The sequence below is a fragment of the Malaclemys terrapin genome, chromosome 17, assembly GCF_027887155.1.
Source record: "Malaclemys terrapin pileata isolate rMalTer1 chromosome 17, rMalTer1.hap1, whole genome shotgun sequence".
In the NCBI taxonomy this organism is placed as follows: Eukaryota; Metazoa; Chordata; order Testudines; family Emydidae; genus Malaclemys; species Malaclemys terrapin.
The window spans coordinates 1,194,979-1,218,834 of record NC_071521.1 but is presented as its reverse complement, the minus strand read 5'-3'; the positions used below and the strand labels follow the sequence as shown (position 1 = coordinate 1,218,834).

The 23,856-nt window shown below is 43.5% G+C and overlaps 1 protein-coding gene across 1 annotated transcript in view; it reads left to right on the top strand.

Moving 5' to 3' along the window:
• The window catches only part of LMX1B (LIM homeobox transcription factor 1 beta), a 129,847-nt gene extending 106,198 nt beyond the window's left edge, over nucleotides 1-23,649 (top strand). Inside the window, exons 3-8 of the mRNA XM_054007899.1 lie at nucleotides 6,464-6,696; nucleotides 13,258-13,436; nucleotides 14,113-14,190; nucleotides 14,664-14,730; nucleotides 17,087-17,248; nucleotides 19,137-23,649. Coding sequence (XP_053863874.1) covers nucleotides 6,464-6,696; nucleotides 13,258-13,436; nucleotides 14,113-14,190; nucleotides 14,664-14,730; nucleotides 17,087-17,248; nucleotides 19,137-19,294 — 877 coding nt within the window. The 3' untranslated portion in view covers nucleotides 19,295-23,649. The remainder of the gene's footprint in view (nucleotides 1-6,463; nucleotides 6,697-13,257; nucleotides 13,437-14,112; nucleotides 14,191-14,663; nucleotides 14,731-17,086; nucleotides 17,249-19,136) is intronic.
• The last annotated feature ends 207 nt before the right edge of the window (nucleotides 23,650-23,856 follow it).

Genomic DNA, 23,856 nt, shown 5'->3' with positions numbered 1-23,856 from the left:
AAGGTAAAGGGCAGGTTGTTAGGACGTTATAAGAGTAAACAGCAGAACAGTGATTCTCAGGAGCCGAGCAGGGTCAAATTTAAAGCAAGATAACTACGCTAGAGATAATAAATCAGTTGTACATATTAAACACCAGATGGTTCTGCCCTATGCAGGAAAGCACAATGGATCATATAACTGTGCCTGTGTTTGTAAGGATTACTGAATCAGCCTGACTTCACAGGGATATCCTAACATATAAAATCTTAATGGCCATTTCCGCTGGTGAACATTTTCATCTACTGTTTAAAGATAGGACCACATGTCTCAGACATTTCGTTGTCCCCAGAATGTATATTTCATTAATTTGATAAGTGCAGCCATTTTCAAATGCAGAGTGTATTTTGCTTTCTAATACTGTAAGGTTGTTTCACAGCGATTATTACCAATACTCAAATGAACAAAACAGTCTATTGTTCCAAGCTTTAGGTCAGCTAAATCCCCTAAGTGTTTCAGGCATAGATGCAAACACACTTACAAAAAAACCAAAACTATTGAGTTGTCTTTCTGAATTGTCCAGGCAACAGAACTTATTTATGAAACTCTTGCAATCATTGATTCAAAACAAGGTTTTCTTGTTCTGCTTTTCTCTTTTGTCTTCTTTGAACAATTTTCTTTGGAATGTTTTCGTTGTGCTTAGGAGTCAGAGATTTCCTGGGGCTTCTAATGAAGGCATTTGATTCCCACTCTCTGCATACTTTAACAAGTCCAAGGATTTTGAGGTTTGATGTTAACTTGAGAGAGCTGGAGATAATCAGCAACGGGGGTAAAAAGTCAGTTATGCAAATTATTTGTAAAATGTATGACAAGGCAAAAGATCCATTTCTCCAAATGCGGTTAGTGTGGGGCATAGTCTTTGTCTCAGCTCAGAACATCCACATGTCGCTCCTCAAATTTATTGCTTTGATTGAAACCTGTATAGGGTGATCTGTAAAGTATTCCTGCTATCCTAGGCTTCTCAACAGGTTTATTACCATTCGTTTATAAAACGAGCAGTCTAATGAGCAGTGTTTTAGATCAGAGATATCAAAGTCTGGTCATTTGTCAAGATTAGTTTCCTGTTGTGAGACTGCCATGTGCAAAAAACATACATAACCCTGGGTTACTCTCTGGGAGTTGAAAAACCTATAAGTACTCTATCTGATAAATGTAATGAAATTTTCATAATCCCAGAATTAAATGTGATTCACTGCAGTTTGTGTGCATAGATTGCCAAACACGCCTCACAGGTTGAGAATGTCTGAGCGTTGGTGATGGCATTTTTTATATTTCCAAGGGTAAATGTAAGGGAAGGTGTGACATCCACACAGTAATATGAAACAGAAATACAAATCTAATGTAATTGGTAAATTGAATGAATTAGTATTATATTAATCTGTCTGTGACTCATTACAATGAAAAGACCACCAGTGATAATGTTACTACAGAAACACTGCCTCTCTGGGTACAGCAAGTTACCTGTAAATAACATTGACTATTTTACATTTACATTATAAAGCACTCTGCACCCTGAAGAATATCAAACCACTTCACAAGGCATGGAAACACAGAAGGTGGCAGTCAGGTGAACAATGCACTGCAAGTACAACAGGGGGGGCAAGGGAAACTCGATCATTTCTATGTACACATTTAGAAAGAATGAAGGTTACTTTATACATGTTCTTATTTACAGTTCACAAACTACAGAGCAAGGGAGCTCTGGAGCCTAAGTGTGTTATTGAGATGCTTTTTTGTACATCAAGTTACATTATTGTTTCTGCTTCCACTGGGTGGTGGTAGATTTCATGTCTTTCTAGTGAGTCGATTTCCCATTGGGAGAGAAATTAGTGGCACTACTTGGGGTATTATCTAGTGTGATTTGTTTGTTTACAAAACATGGACCAGTCCTGTTAGCCTGGAACACAAAGGGCCAAAACTACACACCGACTAGTCCAATGGCAAAACCACAGCTAAGACTCACCAGCTCAAGCCCTGTCAGCAAGGAAAACTCCCTTCTCTGTCCCACTGGGCTCAGTCCCTGTGCCTTTAGCACATGCGATCACGTCCCCTTTTCCTGCTCGTGTCCAGCACTTTTCACCTGGAATCCCCTTAGCCCAGAATTACCATCTTAGCGTTTTATCACAGGATGCTCAGGGACTGTTCTGCAACAAGGAGAGGTTTGGCTCAAACAAGTTTGACTAGATTTAGGCTACGTCTACACTACGGGGGGATCAATTTCAGATACGCAAATTCAGCTACGGGAATAGCGTAGCTGAATTCAACATATCTGATCCGACTTACCCCGCTGTGAGGACGGCGGGAAATCGACCGCCGCGGCTCCCCCATTGACGGCGCTTACTCCTACCTAGGCTGGTGGAATAAGCGCGTCGATTCGGGGATTGATTATCGCGTCCCGACGAGACGCGTTAAATCGATCCCCGAGAGATCGATTTCTACCCGCTGATCCGGGTGGGTAGTGAAGACAAGCCCTCAGTGTCTGCTGTAGCCAGCGCCTCTGCTAATCTCCATCCAGACAAGAAGAGTGTCCCTATCCCCTCAGAGACTGTCTGGGTGCAATTGTTGTAACCTGCCTTCATGGGATCCCTTGGGCCAGGCCCTTTGTGTTTATACTGAAGCTGTCCATAGAAAGGGTTAGAATGCATCAGTAATTCAAAACATGTTTAATTAACAGCACAGCCGTCTCACGGAGTTTCATTCTGTATTATCATAGTTGCAGGAGCAGCAAGGAGACTCTTTTAAGGATCCTCCTCCCTGGAGTTACAGGACTATGGCCACTGTCTAAAATACCTTTTAAAGATCACTTTAAACAACAGCGTTGATTTGAAATGCAAATGAAGTCAGGAAGGTTGAGACTGCAGAGGCTGCAATTTCCCCCTTGAGAAGCTGTTCTATCTACAGCCTGTCGGAGGCTGTTCCCACCTGTTGGGCTGGTCCCATCCCTCCTTGTATCCATCCACCTGAGTTGTAGTGAGGCGAACACAGGTTCACTGTCACAGTGGTGTGAATGAACGGATGCCAGTGAGAGGAGTTTTATGCCTTCACCCCAGACTTGGTAATCTTCAGCTTGTTCCATCACAACAACTCTTCAGGCAAAAGATACAAGCTTAATTAAACTGAGCCAAACGGGTTTAAACAGTTAAATAGAAATGACTTTTTAAAGCGGTTAGAACTGTTTGCTCCTTGTCTTTTAATTAAGGCTGTCAAGCGATTAAAAAAATTAATCACGATTAATCGCACTGTTAATAATAGAATACCATTTATTTAAATATTTTTGGATGTTTTCTACATTTTCAAATATATCGATTTCAATTACAACACAGAATATAAAGTGTACAGTGCTCACTTTATATTTATTTTTATTACAAATATTTGCACTGTAAAAAACTAAAGAAATAGTATTTTTCAATTCACCTAATACAAGTACTGTGGTTCAATGTCTTTATCATGAAAGTTGAACTTACAAACGTAGGATTATGTACAAGAAAACCCTTCATTCAAAAATAAAATAATGTAAAATTTTAGAGCCTGCAAGTCCACTCAGTCCTACTTCTTGTTCAGCCAGTCACTCAGACAAACAAGTTTGGTTACAATTTTCAGGAGATAATGCTGCCCACTTCTTGTTTACAGTGTCACCTGAAAGTGAGAACAGGCGTTCGCATGGCACTGTTGTATCCGGTGTTGCAAAATATTTATGTGCCAGATGCGCTAAAGATTCATATGTCTCTTCATGCTTCAACCATGCTGATGACGGATTCTGCTCGATAACAATCCAGAGTCAGATGCCACCAGCTGAAGTTTGATTTTCTTTTTTGGTGGTTCAGGTTCTGTAGTTTCCACATTGGAGCGTTGCTATTTTAAGACTTCTGAATTCATGCTCCACACCTCGTCCCTCTCAGATTTTGGAAGGCACTTCAGATTCTTAAACCTTGGGTCAAGTGCTGTGGCTGTCTTTAGAAATCTCACACTGATACCTTCTTTGCGTTTTGTCAAATCGGCAGTTTAAAGTGTTCTTAAAAAGAACATGTGCTGGGTCATCATCCGAGTCTGCTATAACATGAAATATATGGCAGAATGCGGTAAAACAGAACAGGAGACATATAATTCTCCCCCAAGGAGTTCAGTCACAAATTTAATTAACACGTTATTTTTTTAAAAAGCATCATCAGCATGGAAGCATGTCCTCTGGAATGGTGGCCGAAGCATGAAGGGGCATATGAATGTTTAGCATATCTGGCACGTAAATACCTGGCAACACCGACTACAAAAGTGCCATGTGAACGCCTGTTCTCACTTTCAGGTGCTGTAATTAAGAAGCAGGCAGCAGTATCTCCCATAAATGTACACAGAGTTGTTTGTCTTAGCAATTGGCGGAACAAGAAGTAGGACTGAGTGGACTTGTAGTATAAAGTTTTACATTGTTTTGTTTATGAGTACAGTTATGTAACAAAAAAAATCTACATTTGTAAGTTACACTTTTACAATAAAGAGATTGCACTACAGTACTTGTATGAGATGAAAAATACTATTTCTTTTATCATATTTACAGTGCAAATATTTGTAATTAAAAATAATAATATAGAGTGAGCACTGTACACTTTGTTCTGTGTTATAATTGAAAACAATATATTTGAAAATGTAGAAAAACATCTAAAACTATTTAATAAATTTCAATTGGTATTCTCTATTGTTTAACAGGGCACTTAATCACAATTAATTTTTTTTTGAGTTAATCGCGTGAGTTAACTGCGATTAATCGACAGCCCTGCTTTTAATCCTTTTAGCTATTTTATTATGCAGGTGCACCAAATATTTCCCTTTTAGGGACTGACCAGCTAACGCCTTTTTATACTTTTGTTAAGTCAACCAATACAAATGTATGGTCAGATTTTCTCCCTCTGTTAATAGTTTGCATCTACCAGCAAAAATAGCTGTCGGAAAATCCAATGCACTGTAGGAAATGAAATGGCCTTATTTTCTGGAGGTGTCCCAGAGTCTCCTGGGGCATCAGATTCCATTTAATAGGCTTGGTTCATTATGGATCCAAAGAGGAGCTTGTTGGCTGGTTTATGAGGCATGTACAATATACAGGCATGTGAAAGTTCTCTCCCACCTGCCCATACACTCCGCCCACCTTTTCACTAAAGAACTAGTAGCTGCCATTTTGCTGTATTTCCTCAGCTGAGACAAAATGAAGGCCTATGAGGCACATATCTAGCAGCCACGGTAGGACATGCACCCTGTAATGGAGTCCATTTGCCTGTTAACCAAAAGGTGGTCATTTTGAAAAACAAAGAGAAAAAAACCTCAGGACATATTTTTCTTTTCCCTGTAAGCAGAGCAGAGCATGTCTACAATACAAATACCTATGTGCTGCTCATTGCCTTGGAAACATGGATATATTACAAGACCTTACCTTGCATTTCTATGTATTGCCATGAAAAGATGCTAAAATCTAGACGCACCGAGCACACTATATGCTACAGGAAATTAATTAATCACTCACCTTTATTTGAAATGGCGCCTTTCATGCAAGCTCACTGGGGGAGCTTCCCAACTGCCATTAGAGAATCAAAATAAAACTAAATGAAATGATTCAAGCGTCACTTTCGAAAATGAACAATTGCTGAGAGTGGGGGCGTTCTGAGAGTTTCATGAACTGTAGTGAGTGTTCTGGAGTCTGTGATTATGGCAATGGTTTAGCGGGTCATACACTGTGTACCTCTGGAGGAGCCAGAGGGGGGTTCACATCCTTCCAAAAGGTAAACTACCTTCTCTGAAACAGGTTAGTCTGGAAATGACTCAACCGCCCCAGGAACACTCGTGTTCTTCCACATATCTTGCCCAGGCAATAATGCCCCTTCTTCTACATACTAAGGATCCCTTTCTTGTTTCAATGCTCATTTGTTATCCTCCACAGCAATAATTATACTAGGACAGTATAGTTACAAAATCACTATTGGGTTAGGTATCAGAAAATTAGTTTGGGTAGCCTAAGGTTTGACTCAAATCTTTCTCCAAAAGTTGAACTGAACTGCATTTGTTTAAAGCTTTCAGAGAGATTAAGTAACTTTTTTTTGTTCACTTTTTCTCTTGTGCCTCTGGAACTCTTGGGTTCATCCCCTGATGGAGGAACAACAACATTTTGAGACAGAGGCTGCTCTTTGGGTCTTTCCAACCCGACCAAACCACAGGTGCCCTGGAAATCTCATGAGGAAACTAGAGCTCAAGAGACTTCTAGACCAAAGGGTTCAGAATTCAAATAAGTTGGGTCCCGCTGGAGGTACTGAGGTTCACCGGTCGCTAATGTGCTAAGCCGTGTGGCAGGCTGATCTGCAGTGCAATTAAAATCTGAACCTATTTTTCATGTTGAAATAAATACGGTACACGTTCTGACATTTCCCCTTCCTCCCTTTCCTTCTCACAGGCTATTTGCTGCTAAGTGCAGTGGCTGCATGGAAAAGATCGCCCCAACAGAATTTGTGATGAGAGCCTTGGAATGTGTTTACCACTTAAGCTGCTTCAGTTGCTGTGTCTGTGAACGACAGCTGAGGAAAGGAGATGAATTTGTTCTGAAGGAAGGACAATTGCTCTGCAAAAGTGACTATGAAAAAGAAAAAGACTTGCTGAGCTCTGTGAGCCCCGATGACTCAGACTCAGGTGAGCTCTTCTTGCACCTGTTCCAATTGATAGTTATGAACGGGCAAAGTGGGATGGAAAAGTCAGAGCCATCCTGAGCCCTAGATTCACAGGGAGTGGAAGAAGAGGTCACAGGGCCCAGTCATTCAGTCTGATTTTGAAGACCACCCATAGGTGCCCTTTCTTTCAGACTCCATTGTGCTGGTGCCTTGACCCCTTTGCCCTTGGGCACTGCCCGTTAGGAGCTATCCCCAAATATCTAGTCTAGATCTTTCCTTCCTTAGCTTCAGGCCATTGCTCGTTGTCCTACCATCTTAGTAGAGGACAAGAATAATTTACAAGATGCTGAGATCCAAATAAGGTATTGCCCCAAAGCCTAATGTTGTCAATGGGAGTCTTTCCATCCATTTAAATAACAGATTGGGGTTGTATCATACACCCATATTTCCTACCTGAGTATAGACAACTTGCTGTACATGCACATACATACAGGGTGTGTTATACATGCAGTATGGCGTGAGGAATACACAGAGCTGGCTTGCAAAATAGACTTAAAGAAGTGATGTAATTTCCCTGAGTTCTCTGAGATAAGTGTCTCTCTGCCAGTCACAAGTGGGAATACTAAGAACAGGCACAAATGCAATATTGAAATGTCAGGGACTTGAAGGAAACTGAACGCTGAGCGTGGCATTCCAATTGTGAAATTTGTGTTGCACTGGCAAAAGCAGTGGCTTCGTGTCCGCAAGATCAGTGGCTCTCAAACTTTCCAAATGACTGTATCCCTCTCAGGGCTTTGATTTGTCTTGAGTACCTCAATTTACACCTCACTTTAAAACTACTTGTTTACAAAATCAGACATACAAATACAAAAGTGTCACAGCTCACTATTCCTGAAACATTGCTTATGTTCTCATTTTTACCATGTAATTATAAAATAAATAATTGGAATATAAATACTGTATTTACATTTCAGTGTGTAGTACATAGAGCAGTATAAACCAGTCATTGTCTGTATGAAATTTGAGTTTGTCCTGACTTCGCTAGTGCTTTTTATGTAGCCTGTTGTAAAACTAGGCAAAAATCTAGATGAGCTGATGTACCCTCTGGAAGACCCCTGCGTAGCCCTGGTTGAGAACCACTGTGCTAGTGCAGTCTGAGTAGTTCGCTCTGACACTAAGGAAGTCCTGCAGCAGGTCAAGGCAGGACGGAGGGGTTAACTTAAAAGATACCAAAAAATAATCCAGACTGGGCATTTTGCCACCAAATATTGCCACCTAGAGTCATAACATTTAATTTAGTAACTTCTGTCACACAGAGCTCACTCACCATGCAGACACTTCCAGAAGCTGCACTTCCTGCCAGTTTTAAACACGAGTTACAGGAAAAATAGCATTTACTTGTCTTCCTTTTTATAAAAAAAATTCCTGAGAATTATTCCAACCCTCCTGGTGGGTAACTGTCACAGGTCAGTTTTTACCAAAGCAGCAGTACTTGAATTGGAATAAAATGAGTGATCCCGTACCCCATCCTGCTCCGCAGAGCGATGGTGCCCACCCTGCAAAAAGAGAGATTCAGGTGTCTCAGTTTCTTCTCATCAGTTCATTGATGTTAAGGCCAGAAGGGACCTTGATGATCACCTGTTCTGAGCTCCGGCATAGCCCAGGGCAGAGAACTTCCCCCTGTAATTCCTTCGAGTGAGGGAACCCTCCTTCCCGGCTACACAAGTGACTGTTCTCAAGCCCAGCATTTTGTTGCTGGGCTGATTAGCCCACCTTTTACAAAGACATTTCCATTCTCTCAACTCTGCTTCTGGTATTCCACTAGCAGCAGTGAAATGGGGTAGGTGACATAACGGCCTGGCCTCACCCCCCAAAATCTCGAGCCCTGCCATGAGTAACCGACAAACAACCAAATCGGCACAGAGCATGTTATAATTTTACGAAATCGGGCCTGAGCCCTCTGATGTGGATGTTTGTGATTCATTGTCCCAATACTTGGGAAATATTCATGCCTTTGACACCCCCATACTATGAGACTCTGTTCTACTTCTCACAACTGCCTCTGGGGAACCCCTTCCATTTCTACCTCCCTCCCCTTTAGTGGTCCTCTGGAAGAAAAAGCCCAGTGGCTTTCAATGCACAGTCCCCTTGTGATGTCTTTGAGAGCAGCCGATTGGCCTGGCCCCTGCATCTTGAACTATGGTGGGGAGAAGCCCACCCCCCATCAAATTCCCAGGAAAGATTTTCTAGGGAATGAGTACCCTGCCTGCCCTCCATTCTGAGCCGGGGGAGCAGCACCAGACAGTGAGGTGAGTGAGTTAATATGTCATGCTTTGATCCCCACTCAAGCGTTTGCAGCTCTGGTCTCAGCAGAGATCAGGCTCCAAGCCCACTAGCGTTTGCAATTCCAGAAGGCATGGGATTCCTCTTTGCCTTATCCATTCATCATAATTTGAAAATCCTGCATTGCTGATGTGCCATCTCTGGCTCCCAGGCTCGAGACACGTACAAATCATTGCTAGTAGGCATTGGAACCACTCATCTATTTCTGAGAAAATGTCTAAGAAAAACAACGATTATCATTCCATTAAATGTACAAGCAACATGGATATTTGCTTCAGTTTTATGGGGAAAATATATTACTCTCAGTCTAACTCGGAGCAGTTTTTAGCCTTGATCTTTGCTTTGAGATCCACATCCTCCACGTTGTTAAAATTTTGTATTTCCATGTCAGGAATGTAGCGAGGCAAAGGACACTGCTGCCTCAGCAGGATGTGCAGCTCTCAAGCCATTTCTAGAGCTGGGTTTTATTTAGTGCCAGACCATATTTGTAGGCCCTCAGACTCCTCATTTCATAAACCTCAATGTGCAGGTTTCTGGTTCCTAGCAAATATGGCCACTAAAATGTATTGATCTAGTGTATGTGGGTCCCCTACTGCTTTTCAGATAGGATGTTCTCTCTATGTGAAACTCATTCAGGAATACTCAGGCCTTACTCAGACAAATTCCCATTGAAATCATCAGTCCCTAGTCTTCAGTACATACGTGTTTCTGTCTTCATCCACTTTCTGCCAAACAACAGCATTGTGGATGGGTCTCTCCTGTTCTCCCATGCTACGTGTTAGCATCACAGCACACAGGCAGTGGTTGCCAGCTGTCAGCTGGCTTCATTTGACATTTACTTCTGACACTGATGCACACATCCTCCCCAGCCAGAGTCCCCTTGTGTGTCATGATCAAATCAGCAAGGCCTAGGAGGTATCAGGGAAGCATAATGATGTGCATTTGAGTTCAGCTTTACTTGCCCACGATACACACAGTAGCATCTCCAGCAGATGAGAAGCATTTTTTTCATTGACAAAGAACCCCAAACCCCAGCCCACTCCATCCCCACAAAATGAGTGTCACAAGACATTTTTCCTTCCATTGTTTAAAACAGTGAAAGCCCAATGCTCCCCATTCCCTCTGTGAGTGCAAATGATTTCACACAGCTCTGGATGAGTGCACCTTCTTCTCCAATCAAATATCCACTGGCCACAAAAATAACTCTTCAATGAGCAACATGAACCTTCACAAACCTTCCCATAGAAACAGCAATCTGGAAAGTTAATGATGCCACAGTTATTGAAATGACAGAACTGCTCTTTAATCGTTATACAAAAGGTGCCTCTTAAACTGAAATACATGGAGGTGCATGTGAATCAGCTCCTAAAACGAATTAAAAGTCTAACTTGTTAATTCCCCAAATACGATATTTGAACGTATCAAAATTATAGTTTCTTAATTTTAAAGATCTACAGAATAGTATATTAATGTTTTCTGAATGAAAATCAGTGGTCTAGTGAAATTCATATAAAATAGACCTATTTGAATGATAAATTTTGGCCACAGATATTGATGTGGACACATAAGTTATTTCAATGAGGACAAAAATATGCACTTACTCATAAACCTTTGGCATGGGAGTTGGGATTTCTCACTACTAACCACTAATGCACACTACAAATATATTTATGCTATAAATGCACATACACAGAGTCTAATATATACTTATATGGACCCAGGCCTACACACACTCATAGAGGCTCATGCACAGGCCACACATAAAAGCATAGAATCATAGGACTGGAAGGGCCCTTGAGAGGTCATCTCGTCCAGTCCTCTGCACTCAAGGCAGGACTAAGTATTATCTGGACCATCCCTGACAAGTGTTTGTCCAACCTGCTCTTAAAAATCTCCAATGATGGAGATTCCACAACTTACGTAGGCAATTTATTCCAATGCTTAACCACCCTGACAGTTAGGAAGTTTTTCCTAATGTCCAACCTAAACCTCCCTTGCTGCAATTTAAGCCCATTGCTTCTTGTCCTGTCCTTAGAGGTTAAGAAAAACAAATTTTCTCCCTCCTCCTTGTAACAATTTTTTACGTACTTGAAAACTGTTATCATGTCCCGCCCTTAGTCTTCTCTTTCCAGACTAAACAAACCCAGTTTTTTCAATCTTCCCTCATAGGTCATGTTTTCTAGACCTTTAATCATTTTTGTTTCTCTTCTCTGGACTCTCTCCAATTTGTCCACATCTTTCCTGAAATGTGGCGCCCAGAACTCGACACAATACTCCAGTTGAGGCCTAATCAGCGCAGAGTAGAGTGGAAGAATTACTTCTCATGTCTTGCTTTACAATACTCCTGCTAATACATCCCAGAATTATGTTAGCTTTTTTTGCAACAGTGTTATGCTGTTGACTCATATTTAGCTTGTGGTCCATTATGACCCCCAGATCCCTTTCTGCAGTATTCCTTCCTAGGCAGTCATTTCTCATTTGGTATGTGTGCAACTGATTGTTCTTTCCTAAATGGAGTACTTTGCATTTGTCCTTATTGAATTTCATCCTATTTATTTCAGACCATTTCTCCAGTTTGTCCAGATCATTTTGAATTTTAACCCCATCCTCTAAAGCATTTGCAACCCTTCCCAGCTTGGTATCATCCGCAAACTTTATAAGTGTACTCTCTATGCCATTATCTAAATTATTGATGATGATATTGAACAGAACAGAACCCAGAACTGATCCTTTCAGGACCCCACTCGTTACATCCTTCCAGCATGACTGTGAACTGTGTGAACCACTGATAGCTATTCTCTGGGAATGGTTTTTCAACCAGTTATGCACCCACCTTATAGTAGCTCCATCTAGGTTGCATTTCCCTAGTTTGTTTATCAGAAGGTCATGTGGGACAGTATCAAAAGCTTTACTAAAGTCAAGATATATCACGTCTGCCACTTCCCTCCTATCCATAAGACTTGTTACCCTGTCAAAGAAAGCTATCAGGTTTAGGGTGACCAGATGTCACGATTTTATAGGGACAGTCCTGATTTTGGGGTCTTTTTCTTATATAGGCTCCTATTATCCCCCACGCCCTGTCCCGATTTTTCATATTTGCTGTCTGGTCACCCTAATCAGGTTTGTTTGACACGATTTGTTCTTGACAAATCTATGCTGCCTGTTACTTATCACCTTACTATCTAGATGTTTGCAAATTGATTGCTTAATTATTTGCTCCATTATCTTTCTGGGCACAGAAGTTAAGCTGACTGGTCTGTAATTCCCTGGGTTGTCCTTATTTCCCTTTTTATAGATGGGCACTGTTTTTGCCCTTTTCCAGTTTTCTGGAATCTCTCCCGTCTTCCATGACTTTTCAAAGATAATCGCTAATGGCTCAGATATCTCCTCTGTCAGCTCCTTGAGTATTCTAGGATGCATTTCATCAGGCCCTGGTGACTTGAAGACATCTAACTAATTTTTAACTTGTTCTTTCCCTATTTTAGCCTCTTCTGATCCTACCTTATTTTCACTGGCATTCACTATGTTAGACGTCCAATCACCACCAACCTTCTTGGTGAAAACCAAAACAAAGAAGCCATTAAGCACCTCTGCCATTTCCACATTTTCTGTTACTATTTTCCCCCCCTCATTGAGTAAGGGGTCTACACTGTCCTTGGTCTTCCTCTTGCTTCTAATGTATTTGTAGATGTGTAGTGCACTGAGAGAGATTATTGAGGTTTTCCATAATATGCAGAAATGCAGAAACAAGTAATATGTTAAAAGTTACCTCTGGGGCTGCAAAAATATTAAAAAAACAACCAATTTTAAACTATATAGATTTGATTAAAAGAACTTTTAGATTTTTAATAACATTTATATTTAAAATTTCTTTCTTTTGTAACCTTAGAGGTAACCACAGTTTTTAAAGTCATACAATGTACAGCATAGAATAATCAACAGGGCCTGATTCTGCAAATGTTTAAAGACACTCACATGAGTAGTCCCATTGACTTCAGTCTCAGTTACATGCATACTTAAGTGCTTGCTGGATTTTGGCCTGGCGTTTATGCACAAGGTCCCGTTTAACATGATATCATCCGACTTAGGGTTAATTTTAAGTTTTAAAACAAATGAAGGGTAATAGCTGAGTTCATTATCTTAAGGGGGTGTATTGTTACTCCATGAATATATCCTTTCAAAAGTCCTATTCTCTTAGCAAACCAAAGAGAATGTTCTGATAGTTTTTGTTTCTTGACAGTTAAAAGTGATGATGAGGATGGAGATGTTAAACCAACCAAAGGACAAGCAAACCAAGGAAAAGGGAGTGATGATGGAAAAGACCCAAGGAGACCCAAACGACCAAGGACAATACTTACAACGCAGCAGAGAAGAGCATTCAAAGCATCCTTTGAAGTGTCTTCAAAGCCATGTAGGAAGGTAGGCTCTTCAGCAGAGACCCGCAAGCAATCTGGTTTTCTGCTGGTAGCCCACAGAACACAATACCAAACTCTGTGGAAAACCCTTACACAAGGGAAATATTTGGTTGCTCAAAAATTTGCTAATAAAACATGAACTGATCATTTACCATTAGAGTCTCAGGAATCATGTGGCCCCTCCAAAACTGAAGAAGTCACTTTTCTAAGGAGATGAGTGCACATCCCCATTCCTGTAGTTATTGTTCCAGCCCTGGCTTTACAAAATGTAACCAGGATGTTCAGTCATTTATAGCAGATAGGACTGTGGAAAAAACTATTTGCATCACTGGTAAAACTGGTGGAAAATCACCTCTTTGTGAAAGGCAACATACTTTGCCGTTTCTGCTCCATTTTTTTTTTTTTGCTGTCTGAAGTGTGTCTTCACTGTGAAAAAGTGACATTTATCTGCATCTATAGAAAATGTGTCACTTGGGATAAGTGTGATGTGTCTCAGGGTTGCCATTTGCCTTTGTTCGTGGTGACAAATTGTGTTTATTGGCCAAAATATCAAAATTTTATTCTTAGCCAAATTTACAAATCAGTGTTTCATAGGTTAAAAAAAAAAAATGACATGATCTCTCTCCTGACCCACCTACTTAGGTGTAAGTTAATTCTTCTTTAAACATTTCCTCCTGTAGGTCAGAGAAACACTAGCAGCTGAAACAGGACTCAGTGTGCGAGTTGTCCAGGTCTGGTTTCAGAACCAAAGAGCAAAGGTAAGTTATTTGTCCAAATCTCAAAAGTAAAGCCTGAAGCACGTGTACAGTACTCCCAGCAGCAATGGCAGCCATGCACAGCTCTTCCCTTTCACTAAAAGGTCTACGTCACTGAGATAACCAGGCAGGAATTAGGTTTTATAAAACCGTTTTGTGACATGTGGGCTCCTCACAAGTGCATATTTCTGCATGTACTGCACAGACTATGTTCATGTAGGAAGGCCTATTTCCAGACATCTGCACCTAGAGTAGAATGGTCCAAGCAATGCTAGATAAGGACTAGTTTGTATATGCAAATATGGAACTGCAAACCCAAATTTATATGCTCAGGAATGACAGTTGAGCCCCTGGTGGGGTGTACGGGAATATACACACTGTATTGATAGGTTTGACATTTGCACAGAGTTTTGTAACTAAACCAGCTCTTTCCATTCAAATCCATGAGATTATCCTGTGTTTCCTGTTTTATTCAGATGAAGAAACTAGCACGGAGGCATCAGCAGCAGCAGGAGCAGCAAAATTCTCAGCGACTAGGGCAAGGTAAAGCCATGTTTGTGATGGAAGCAGGGAGAAGGGAAGGGGCTTTGTGGGTTTATCATAGCGTGTGTGGGAGGGAGTATACAGCCATGTGTTCGTCCATACAGAGGACATCGCTTTCTATTGTGCACACAGTGACCTATACTCACAGAGAGAGGTTCTGTTCACACCGGCCGGGCCCTCCGGTTACACCTGTATCTATCATTGGGCCAAACCTCCTGGGCCCCTACTCAGGTCCCTGCCATCCGCTCCCTGTGGTCAAACCTGCAGGAGGATAGAGGTTTAGGGGAGTCCCCATTTGTGGATCCCTCAAACCAGTTTTCCCCTGCCATAGAAAAGGGTGCTGTGGCCACTCTGAATCTGAGGGATCCACAGGTCATTTGTGAGGCGCAGGACCACCCCTACCATACGCAAAGTACGCAGCTGCGTAGGGCACCAGGAAACTTGGGGCACCACATTGCCTGGTGCCCTGCGCAGGTGCGTGCTGCTCCATCCCTTGCCCCACCTCTTCCCCAGGCCCCACACCCCCGCCCCTGCCCCAGCCCCACCTCTTCCCGCCCCTGCTCCGCCCCAGCCCTGCCCCCACTCCACCCCTTCCCCAAATCCCCCACCCTGCCCCACCTCTTCCCGCTCCTGCCCCACGCCCACTCCACCCCTTCCCCAAAGCCCCCGCCCTGCTCTGCCCCAGCCCCACCTCTTCCCGCCCCTGCTCCGCCCCAGCCCTGCCCCCACTCCACCCCTTCCCCAAAGCTCCCGCCCTGCTCTGCCCCAGCCCCACCTCTTCCCGCCCCTGAGGACTGCAGCAGGGCCAGGCCTGCACTCACCGGCGGCAGGAAGTGCAGGGACCCGACCCCAGCTGCGCCACTGGTGAGTGCTGCGGGGTGGTTCCTCCCTACCCCCCAAGCCAGCCCCCCCTTCCGGGGTCCCCCCCTACCCCATGGGGGAGGGGGCCGCATCGGGCCCCAGAATAACTAGGGATGGCCCTGGGAGGAGGCCCAGTGTCTGTGCAGTGGCCCAGTGTTAGGTGGCCCCTTAGCAGTAGCAGCGAAGTGCACCGATGCGAATACTGTACAGTCTGGAGATGCTGATGGGAATGGAAAGGGGACGCTGTTTGGCCCCCCCGCCTACTTCTGAGCCATTCCAGTCTCCACATTCTTCCTAGCTACTCTGAAACTTGCTCTCTTTGGATTCTCAGCAGCCTATACTCTGAGCTGCTCACTAGTATAATGAAATGCACGGCGTTCATTCCTCTCGAGCACTTTTTCACAATTACTGGTTATTTGCACTGCTGTGACGTGACAGGCAGCATCAGGGCTCCATTGTGCTGGGCACTGGGCACTTCTCTGCCCCAAAATGCATACAGTGTAATTGGAGAGAAGACACAACAAGTGATGGAAGATTGAGCAGGAAGTCTAATCATTCTACATCAGCCTCATCAGAGTCAGGGCCAGGGGGTTGGGAGGCACCTCTGATTCCAGGGAGACATTTGCAGCATTCGTTCTGCCGTCCTGTTCCAGGAGCTAGGAACCTCTGAGCAAGAGATGAAAAAAGATGCCTTTCTGATTGTACCAGATCCCTGTCGTTAAGGGTCCAAGTTTTCACTTGATCTGCATCCACAATCAAGACCAGATTTTCCAAGGAGCTGGTTGGGAAACCTGGCCACTGACTTTGCTGCCTAAATGAGAGTTGAGCTGTTTTGGAAATCTGGCTCTAACTGACCCGCAGGATAAATGCTCCCCTTAACACTGGGATTTCCTACTGGCTGAGTTGCAGCTGAGTATGTGGTAGTTGGGTAGCAGCGATTTGCTGAATGCCTAACTCTGCCTTTGTGAGACAGTGTCCTGGTCTCTCACATTCACCCCCCAGGAGGCAGGTATTTCCAAGCACTGCTGGTTTCTGAACTCTGGGCACAAACAGAATAACTTGGCCATCTCACTGGTGCTCTGGGCTTTCCTGTAGTTCCTTTAAAATCTAACTGAAATGGGTCAGGGCTATTCAATTCTCTCCCACAAAGTGGGATTGAGCTGCTGATTTTTCCCAGGAAGAGTGATGCTGCAGTAGAAGGACCTGGAGAGCTGGACAGTGTGACAAAACCACAGACCTCTGGAGGACACACGGTTTCTAGCAAATGGTGATCACTTACTACACTGTCTTTGACTCCTCACGCACTGACCCCGCGGGGAGCCCAGGGCTGGTTGGTCCTAAGAGTGTTTTCACTATAGTAGAAGTTTTAGTAATTCCATCTCACTAGTGGCCTCGCATTCCAGTGTAGCACAGAGTGGGCAGTAAGCAGGGTATAAACCCCATGTGTTCGGCTTCATGGCTAAGCTGCAAATGGATTCCGCTGTTTGTTTTGCAGAAGTAATGTCCAACCGAATGGAAGGAATGATGACATCTTACACACCACTTGCACCACCACAGCAGCAGATTGTAGCAATGGATCAAAGCAGTTATGGCACGGACCCATTCCAGCAAGGTCTTACCCCTCCACAGATGCCAGGAGACCACATGAACCCCTATGGTAAGGCTCTCCACGTACCGGGAGCAGCACTTATCTGTATGGCAGTTCAGACTGCAAAGGTTCAGCCTAGTGATTTATTTTTTCAATATTTTTTCTGCGATTTGTGCTAGAGCATATATTGAACCAGCATAGTTTTTATTTTTATTTATTTATATGCACAAAAATGGGTAGGAGAAAACCTGTTCCAGGCTCTAGGCACCCTTAACAAATATTTCAAAATACAGTTCTTAGCAATTACTAATCCAGCAACGTTACCCACCCCCAACGGAGTCAGCCAAGAGTGACCAAACAGAAATTAAACAGCACCAGAACCCCCCTCCGCCCACCCTCACAGTCCTTCCCTTTCCCCCAAAGCTCAGAAAAAAGCAGGCATTTTGCAGCATGCTCCCAGGGCCGCCCAGAGGGAGGGGGCAAGTGGGGCAATTTGCCCCAGGCCCCACAGGGGCCCCCACAAGAATATAGTATTCTATAGTATTGCAACTTTTTTTTATGGAAGGGGCCCCCGAAATTGCTTTGCCCCAGGCCCCCTGAATCCTCTGGGCGGCCCTGCATGCTCCAACAGAGGGAATGAATCTTGTGGTCCCCAAATGCAAAAATTACCATCTCCATAAACTCCCTCAAATGGTATGCTCTGACTTGTTAAAGAGCAGCTCTTGTATTGCTGCGAGATGTGCCAGGACAGAATATTCCCTCCCGGACTTATATGATACTTTCTGACCTAAGATAATTACTGGCTTCTACCCATTTCCCACTCACCACATCACATGGCCAGGTGTAACCAAATGGCACCTTTTACATGGTACTGCTAATGCTACACGAATGTAAAAAGCGTCATGGCTGTTACAGGACTATTACAGTCTTGGATTTAAATATGATTTAAGAGGATTTTTCAAACTGTGATAGTGACCTTGTAGCCCAACATGGCTCAGTTACGTCACTTTAACTTCTATGAAGTATGGGCACATTGGTATTGAGATGGATACATAGCTCTCTCGGTAACACTCACTGGAGTGACGTGCATGCAGCAGGAGGAAAGCAGACTCTGCTGTGTGCAGTTGTGTTTGTTGCAGAGAGGTGCATGCACACTGGGCAGTTTGGTAAATGAAACAGAGGAGTCTGAATTTCAAGTGTATTTCATAAAGAAACTTGAAGCCCAAAGGAACTTTGGAGGAGTCGGGTTTGGTGGCTAACATTTTGCTTGGCTCGCTCAATGAATCCCCACTAGAGAAATGGTCTGTGCCTCAAATCAAACACAAAGAAATACAATGCAACCATTTCAATTGAGTGCCACTGGAGCACTTTCTGGTGCCCTCCCAGGTGGTCAGTTGACATTTAAGCCACGAAAGGAGATAAAAGGCAGTATTGTCTCTGTTCCAAAACAAAACTCCATTGCATTTGCAGATATGACTTTTACTACATTGTGTCTGGGTGAGGAACATTTTTTCCCAAAGAGCCGTTTCCCATTGTCAGCATTGGGGGCCTGGTCCTGCATTAATTGACTACCCAACGTTTCTGTTATGGAATGCAAGGTCCCAGCTCGTGAGGAGCATGTGATCCTCCCTGCTCTCTGTTGGTTGTCTGCTCATGTCAATTAGAGAAGAATTTTTTATGTGCTGGAGACAGCAGCGTAAAGGAAGTGCTTGCAGATTTCCTCCTTCTGTGCAGCATCAAAGCCATCGAAACACCTAGAATTTGATCTCCAGTCCCTGTTTAAAGAGCAGAGCCTTGCAGAAAAGTTAATTTATATTAGCTTAGGAAAAGAAAACAAAATGTATTAGCTTTTACTTTCACTTGTAAAAGACATTGTGCCTCCGAGTGCCTGAGAATCCCGAGTCTGTATTTCTCTCTCTGCACAGAACCAAGCTTAATTTGTACATTTTGTTTGCAGGAAACGACTCCATTTTTCATGATATCGACAGTGATACCTCTTTGACTAGCTTGAGCGACTGTTTCCTTGCCTCCTCAGAAGTTAACTCCATGCAGGCTAGAGTAGGAAACCCCATTGACAGGCTGTACTCTATGCAGAGCTCATATTTCGCCTCATGAAAATAATAATAATAAAGAAAACAAATAGCTGGTGTATCTTTAGCAAGTGACTTTTTGCAGAGCAGACTCTACAGCCATATGTTGCCCAGCTCTTCCTTCACAGTGACTCCTGCCGCCTCTGGACTGCCACGAGCATTTTTAGGAGGACCATATATTACATCAATCAATCAACCCACCAACCCCCCGCCCCCACTCACACATAGACATCCTCAGTTATCCAGCTTGGACCAGGCCTGGGACGAATGGAACACCCAGCTCTCCAGCAGCCCTGGGTTTGGTTTGAGCTCCGCATTGTAAAGGAAATGACTGTGTGAAAAGCTAGACCTTTTTCCTTCTTTCTTTCTTCCTTTCGTTTGGATATTTAAACTTTTTTTTAAAAGCCACTGAGACTGACATCAGTCGACCATATGACGAATAAATCAAAGAAACTGGAGACTCCTCCCCTTTCTTATTGCATGACTCATGCTATGTTGTGGATAAATTGCCATTTGAACTGTGAGACGTTAATGTAAATGTGACGTTCAACATTTGTTTCCTTTCTACACTTTTTCTACATAACCCTCAATCTGCTCCTTAGTTTATAGCCCTTATACTGTATGATACTTAGAAAAACTGGTTAACAAGAAGCCTTGTGGCAAAGCCAGTGATTTCATAATTGAAAAAGGTCTATGACCCTGGAGAGAAGCTGCATGTTAGGGACAGATGCATTTAGATTAGTATTAATCTTGAATAATTAAAACAAAAGGTGCTTACACGACACAGAGCTTTATTTAATTTTTAATGTGTGAGAATAAACATTTACTTTTATTTGTAAGTAATTTAGTGCCAACTTTCAAGCCTAGACTGTGATTGGCAACCACGTGTTGTTCATTCTGTTCTGTTTATTTAGGTTTTGCATGAGACATAAATGTGCTACACTCCATTGTCCATCTGGAACAATTAAGACCTCCTTTAATTAATTTTCTTCCTTTGTCAAGGAAAGCGCAGGATCTAAACTCCTAGCCCAGACCCTGAGACGTGTCCTTGACATGTGCACCAAGTGACAAAGAACCCAGAGAGCATGAGGCTCTGGCACGAGCCTGAGTCTGATCTCACTGATGCAAGTTTCACACATTGATGTGACTCTCTGTTGCCTCCAGTGGTTACTCCAGACCTACACTAGCGAAATGGGAGGAGACCCGGGCTCATTATGCAGAGATAAAGAGGACTGTCTCAACAGCCCTTGCTGAAGTTTGAGCAGCCATTATAGATTTTTGTAGGGCATAAAACATGATAAATAATAATATTCTAGTTATAAATATTGCCTGCAGACAATAATTATCAGGTGGAGAGCCAGACAAATATGCCCATGTCTCGTAACGGAGAAGACTTAGTGAGGAACAATTTGGCAAGGTAATAGAAGTAATGATAGGGTGTGTTCAAAAACGAATAAAGATGGGTGAGGAGGGAAAAGTTAGGTATGTCAGGCCCATTCTTAAATAAATGTGTTCAAAACACTGACCATACCAGTGAAAACCAAGTTCAACGTGCTGGTTAATTTAACTCCTGGCGTGTGACGCATGGTGCAGGCTCAGGGGCTGCAGTCACACATAAGATTCAGTGCACTATGCAAAAATTCTTAAGCACTCAGAGGTGTCTGGCATATAGCCATGAGGCCCTCCATGCCACTTTGATGGGCCACAGGCAGCCAAAAATGTAACAGACTCCACAGCCTCGTTACATTCGGGGCAGCGTATGTATGTTCCAGTTTCCTGGGATAGTAGCACTGCCTGCTCAGGATAGGGCCCGGCTGTCATGGGAGCTGCCCATGAAAAGTTAAGCACCCTTTTCTGAACCAGAAAGGGCTACTTCTTGCTTCCCAAAGGGGTGAATACCAAGTAGGGCAAGAAAGAGCCGAGTCAGCCAAAAAAGGACCTGCATTGCTCTGTGGCAAATGGTATAACTCATCTGGGACACAGATTTAAAACAAAAGAGGGCAAGAGAGCACTTTTTACATCACAGGTGATTATTAACTCTCCCCACTTCACTAAACATGGGGAAAACAGAGCCACATCCCATCCAGGGGTGGCAAAGCAAACAAAAGTGTTCATTCCAAACAAGCATGGGTGGAGCTCAGAAACCATTTTACGCCTTTCTTAAAACCCAGCTTCCATGGCCAGGAGAAACACAAGCATTTGCACCTTGGTGAGGTGAGGAAAGGCTCCATTGGGAAAGGAAGTCTTCATATCATGCAGGAGAGATGGCACGGCTGGAGGTCTCCCTTCTGCTCTGCTGCCCACAGCACAGTGTCCCAAGTCAGGCAGAAGGGCCCTCTCGCTTGAACACACAGACACACCCCCGGGTTGCTCCATTCTTTCTAGTCCACTCCAGCCCCAGACGTTCTGGGCTAACAAAGCTCAAGCCATCTCCTTGCTACTGCATGTAGCTCTCCTACCTTGAACAGGAAGTAGCCCAAATTGCAACCTGCCAGTCTCACAGCAGTCACGGGTCAATCACAACTGCATGCATTCTGCAGAGCCCCTTTTTATCTCCTGGGGCGGGGGGAAGGAGCGGCTTTACCAGTTAAAGCAGGGCTTGGGAGCCCATTGGATATCTTCTGCCAATTGGGAGGAAAAGGCTTGACTACCTTTGTTCTAACCCAGGCATCACCAATTTTTCCCCTTACGCTGTACCAAAAAACACCCCTGCTCACACTAGCTGGTATCTGTAAAGAACTCAGGTGACCTGGATATTTCCATTGCATTAGGAGCCAGAATTTGAGCATTTCTCATGTGGTACATTGGAAACATTTGTAACTACCCACCTCACAGGATTAATCCCACCCCCAGCAAATATCGCTTTTCTCAGAGCAGGAGTGTCTTCACAAGCTCCAGCCTCTGATGTTTATGGCATCTACACACCATCACAGGATCCCACCAGTCAGACCTCCTCTTTTACCAGTGCAGAATCAAAGGCCATAATTAGTGAATGTTGAGACTTGTCTGAGCACTGTAATGTGCCCCACAGTCTGGAGACTCCCCTGCTCCATGTCTACCTCTGGTTCTGGGCTGGATGTTGAAAAAATCCACTTCCAAGAAAGGAATCAGCAAGCCCGCTTTGGAGCTCAAGTATCGATAACCCTTCTGCTGCTCTTGGGATGGCACTATACCACCTCGGCATGTATTGCAATGTAGGTATAAATATACTCTCGGCTGTGCCTTTGGTGTGTTGTATGGCAATGCTTAGCCATGTGTTCCCCCATATTATGCTCTAGTTGGTGCCAAGTGCATTGTACATGCGATCTCTTGGCCAACATGGCTAACTATATTTCCAGTGCCAGGGTGAACTGAAGCCAATCAAGAGGGGGATGCACTTTTAAAAGCATGGCCAGTCACTTCGAGCAGGCCAGTGATATCTGGCAAAGGCCAAAGTTCATTAAAGCAAAATAAATGTCACTCTTATTTGTAGTACGGATTATCCCACAGGAGCGTGATCATTGTGGTTTTAACCCGGGACCTGCAGTAAAATATTATAAAGCAACCTCTGACCTTTTTGATTTCTGGTTTACTCTTGTATTGTCAAGGGAAATGTCACTGATCAGGTGAAAGTAAAATGTGTAATGGGCCATACAGCAATAATATCTTACACTGAGTCACATTGATAAATTCTTGCCCAAAACTCTTAGCATCTGGCAGTTTCACAGAAACCACAAATAGTGATTGTACATATGGGAGTTTGAAGGGTAGAGGTCATGACAGCAGTTTATTACATGTACCTTACAGTGATAATTCTCTCTAGCAATTTAACCTCTCTCTCGTATAAATACATCAAGTGAGCTCTTCATAGCATTTCAATCATGCTGTTTTGGCTAAAGAAGGAATACTTAGGCTAAAGCAGTGACAAGATGCAATTAACTAAAAGAAGATTGATTAGGTTTGTGTTCACGCAATAATATTGAACGAAAGGTTATCATAATGTGAACATGCTAAATGATAGCTTCCTCAGAAGTCTGTATTGTGCAAATGATCAATTCTGTGCCCAAAAGTGATGCTAGCACACTGCAATATTTTCCTGCATCAGATGCGGTAACTAATTGATGCAGTATTTAGCCCCTGTACTCACAGACCAGCACACGCTTTTAACCTAGTAACTAGCGTGTTTCCATTTCATTGTGTCACTGCCAATGGAAGAATTCCCCCACAACGTGCAGCTCATCTCAGGCCTATACTAACCACAGTCTCAGTATGATGCTGAGGAGAGGGACTTACTTTCCAAATAATTGGCTTTATGATGCTAAATGTGTTTCATGCCCACCAAGTAGGAGATAATTATGGTGCTGTCAGTAAAATAATTTTTGTTTGCCATCCAGGGCTGGCTCCAGGGTTTTTGCCACCCCAAGCGGCGGGTCGGGGGGGTGGGGGGAAGCCGCAATCAGCGGCACTTCGGTGGCAGCTCCACTGTGCCGCTTTCTCTTTGGCGGCAGGTCCTTCCCTCTGAGAGGGACCGAGGGACCCGCCGTTGAAATGCCGCCAAAGAGCCCGACCTGCCGCCCCTTCCCCTTGGCCGCCCCAAGCACCTGCTTA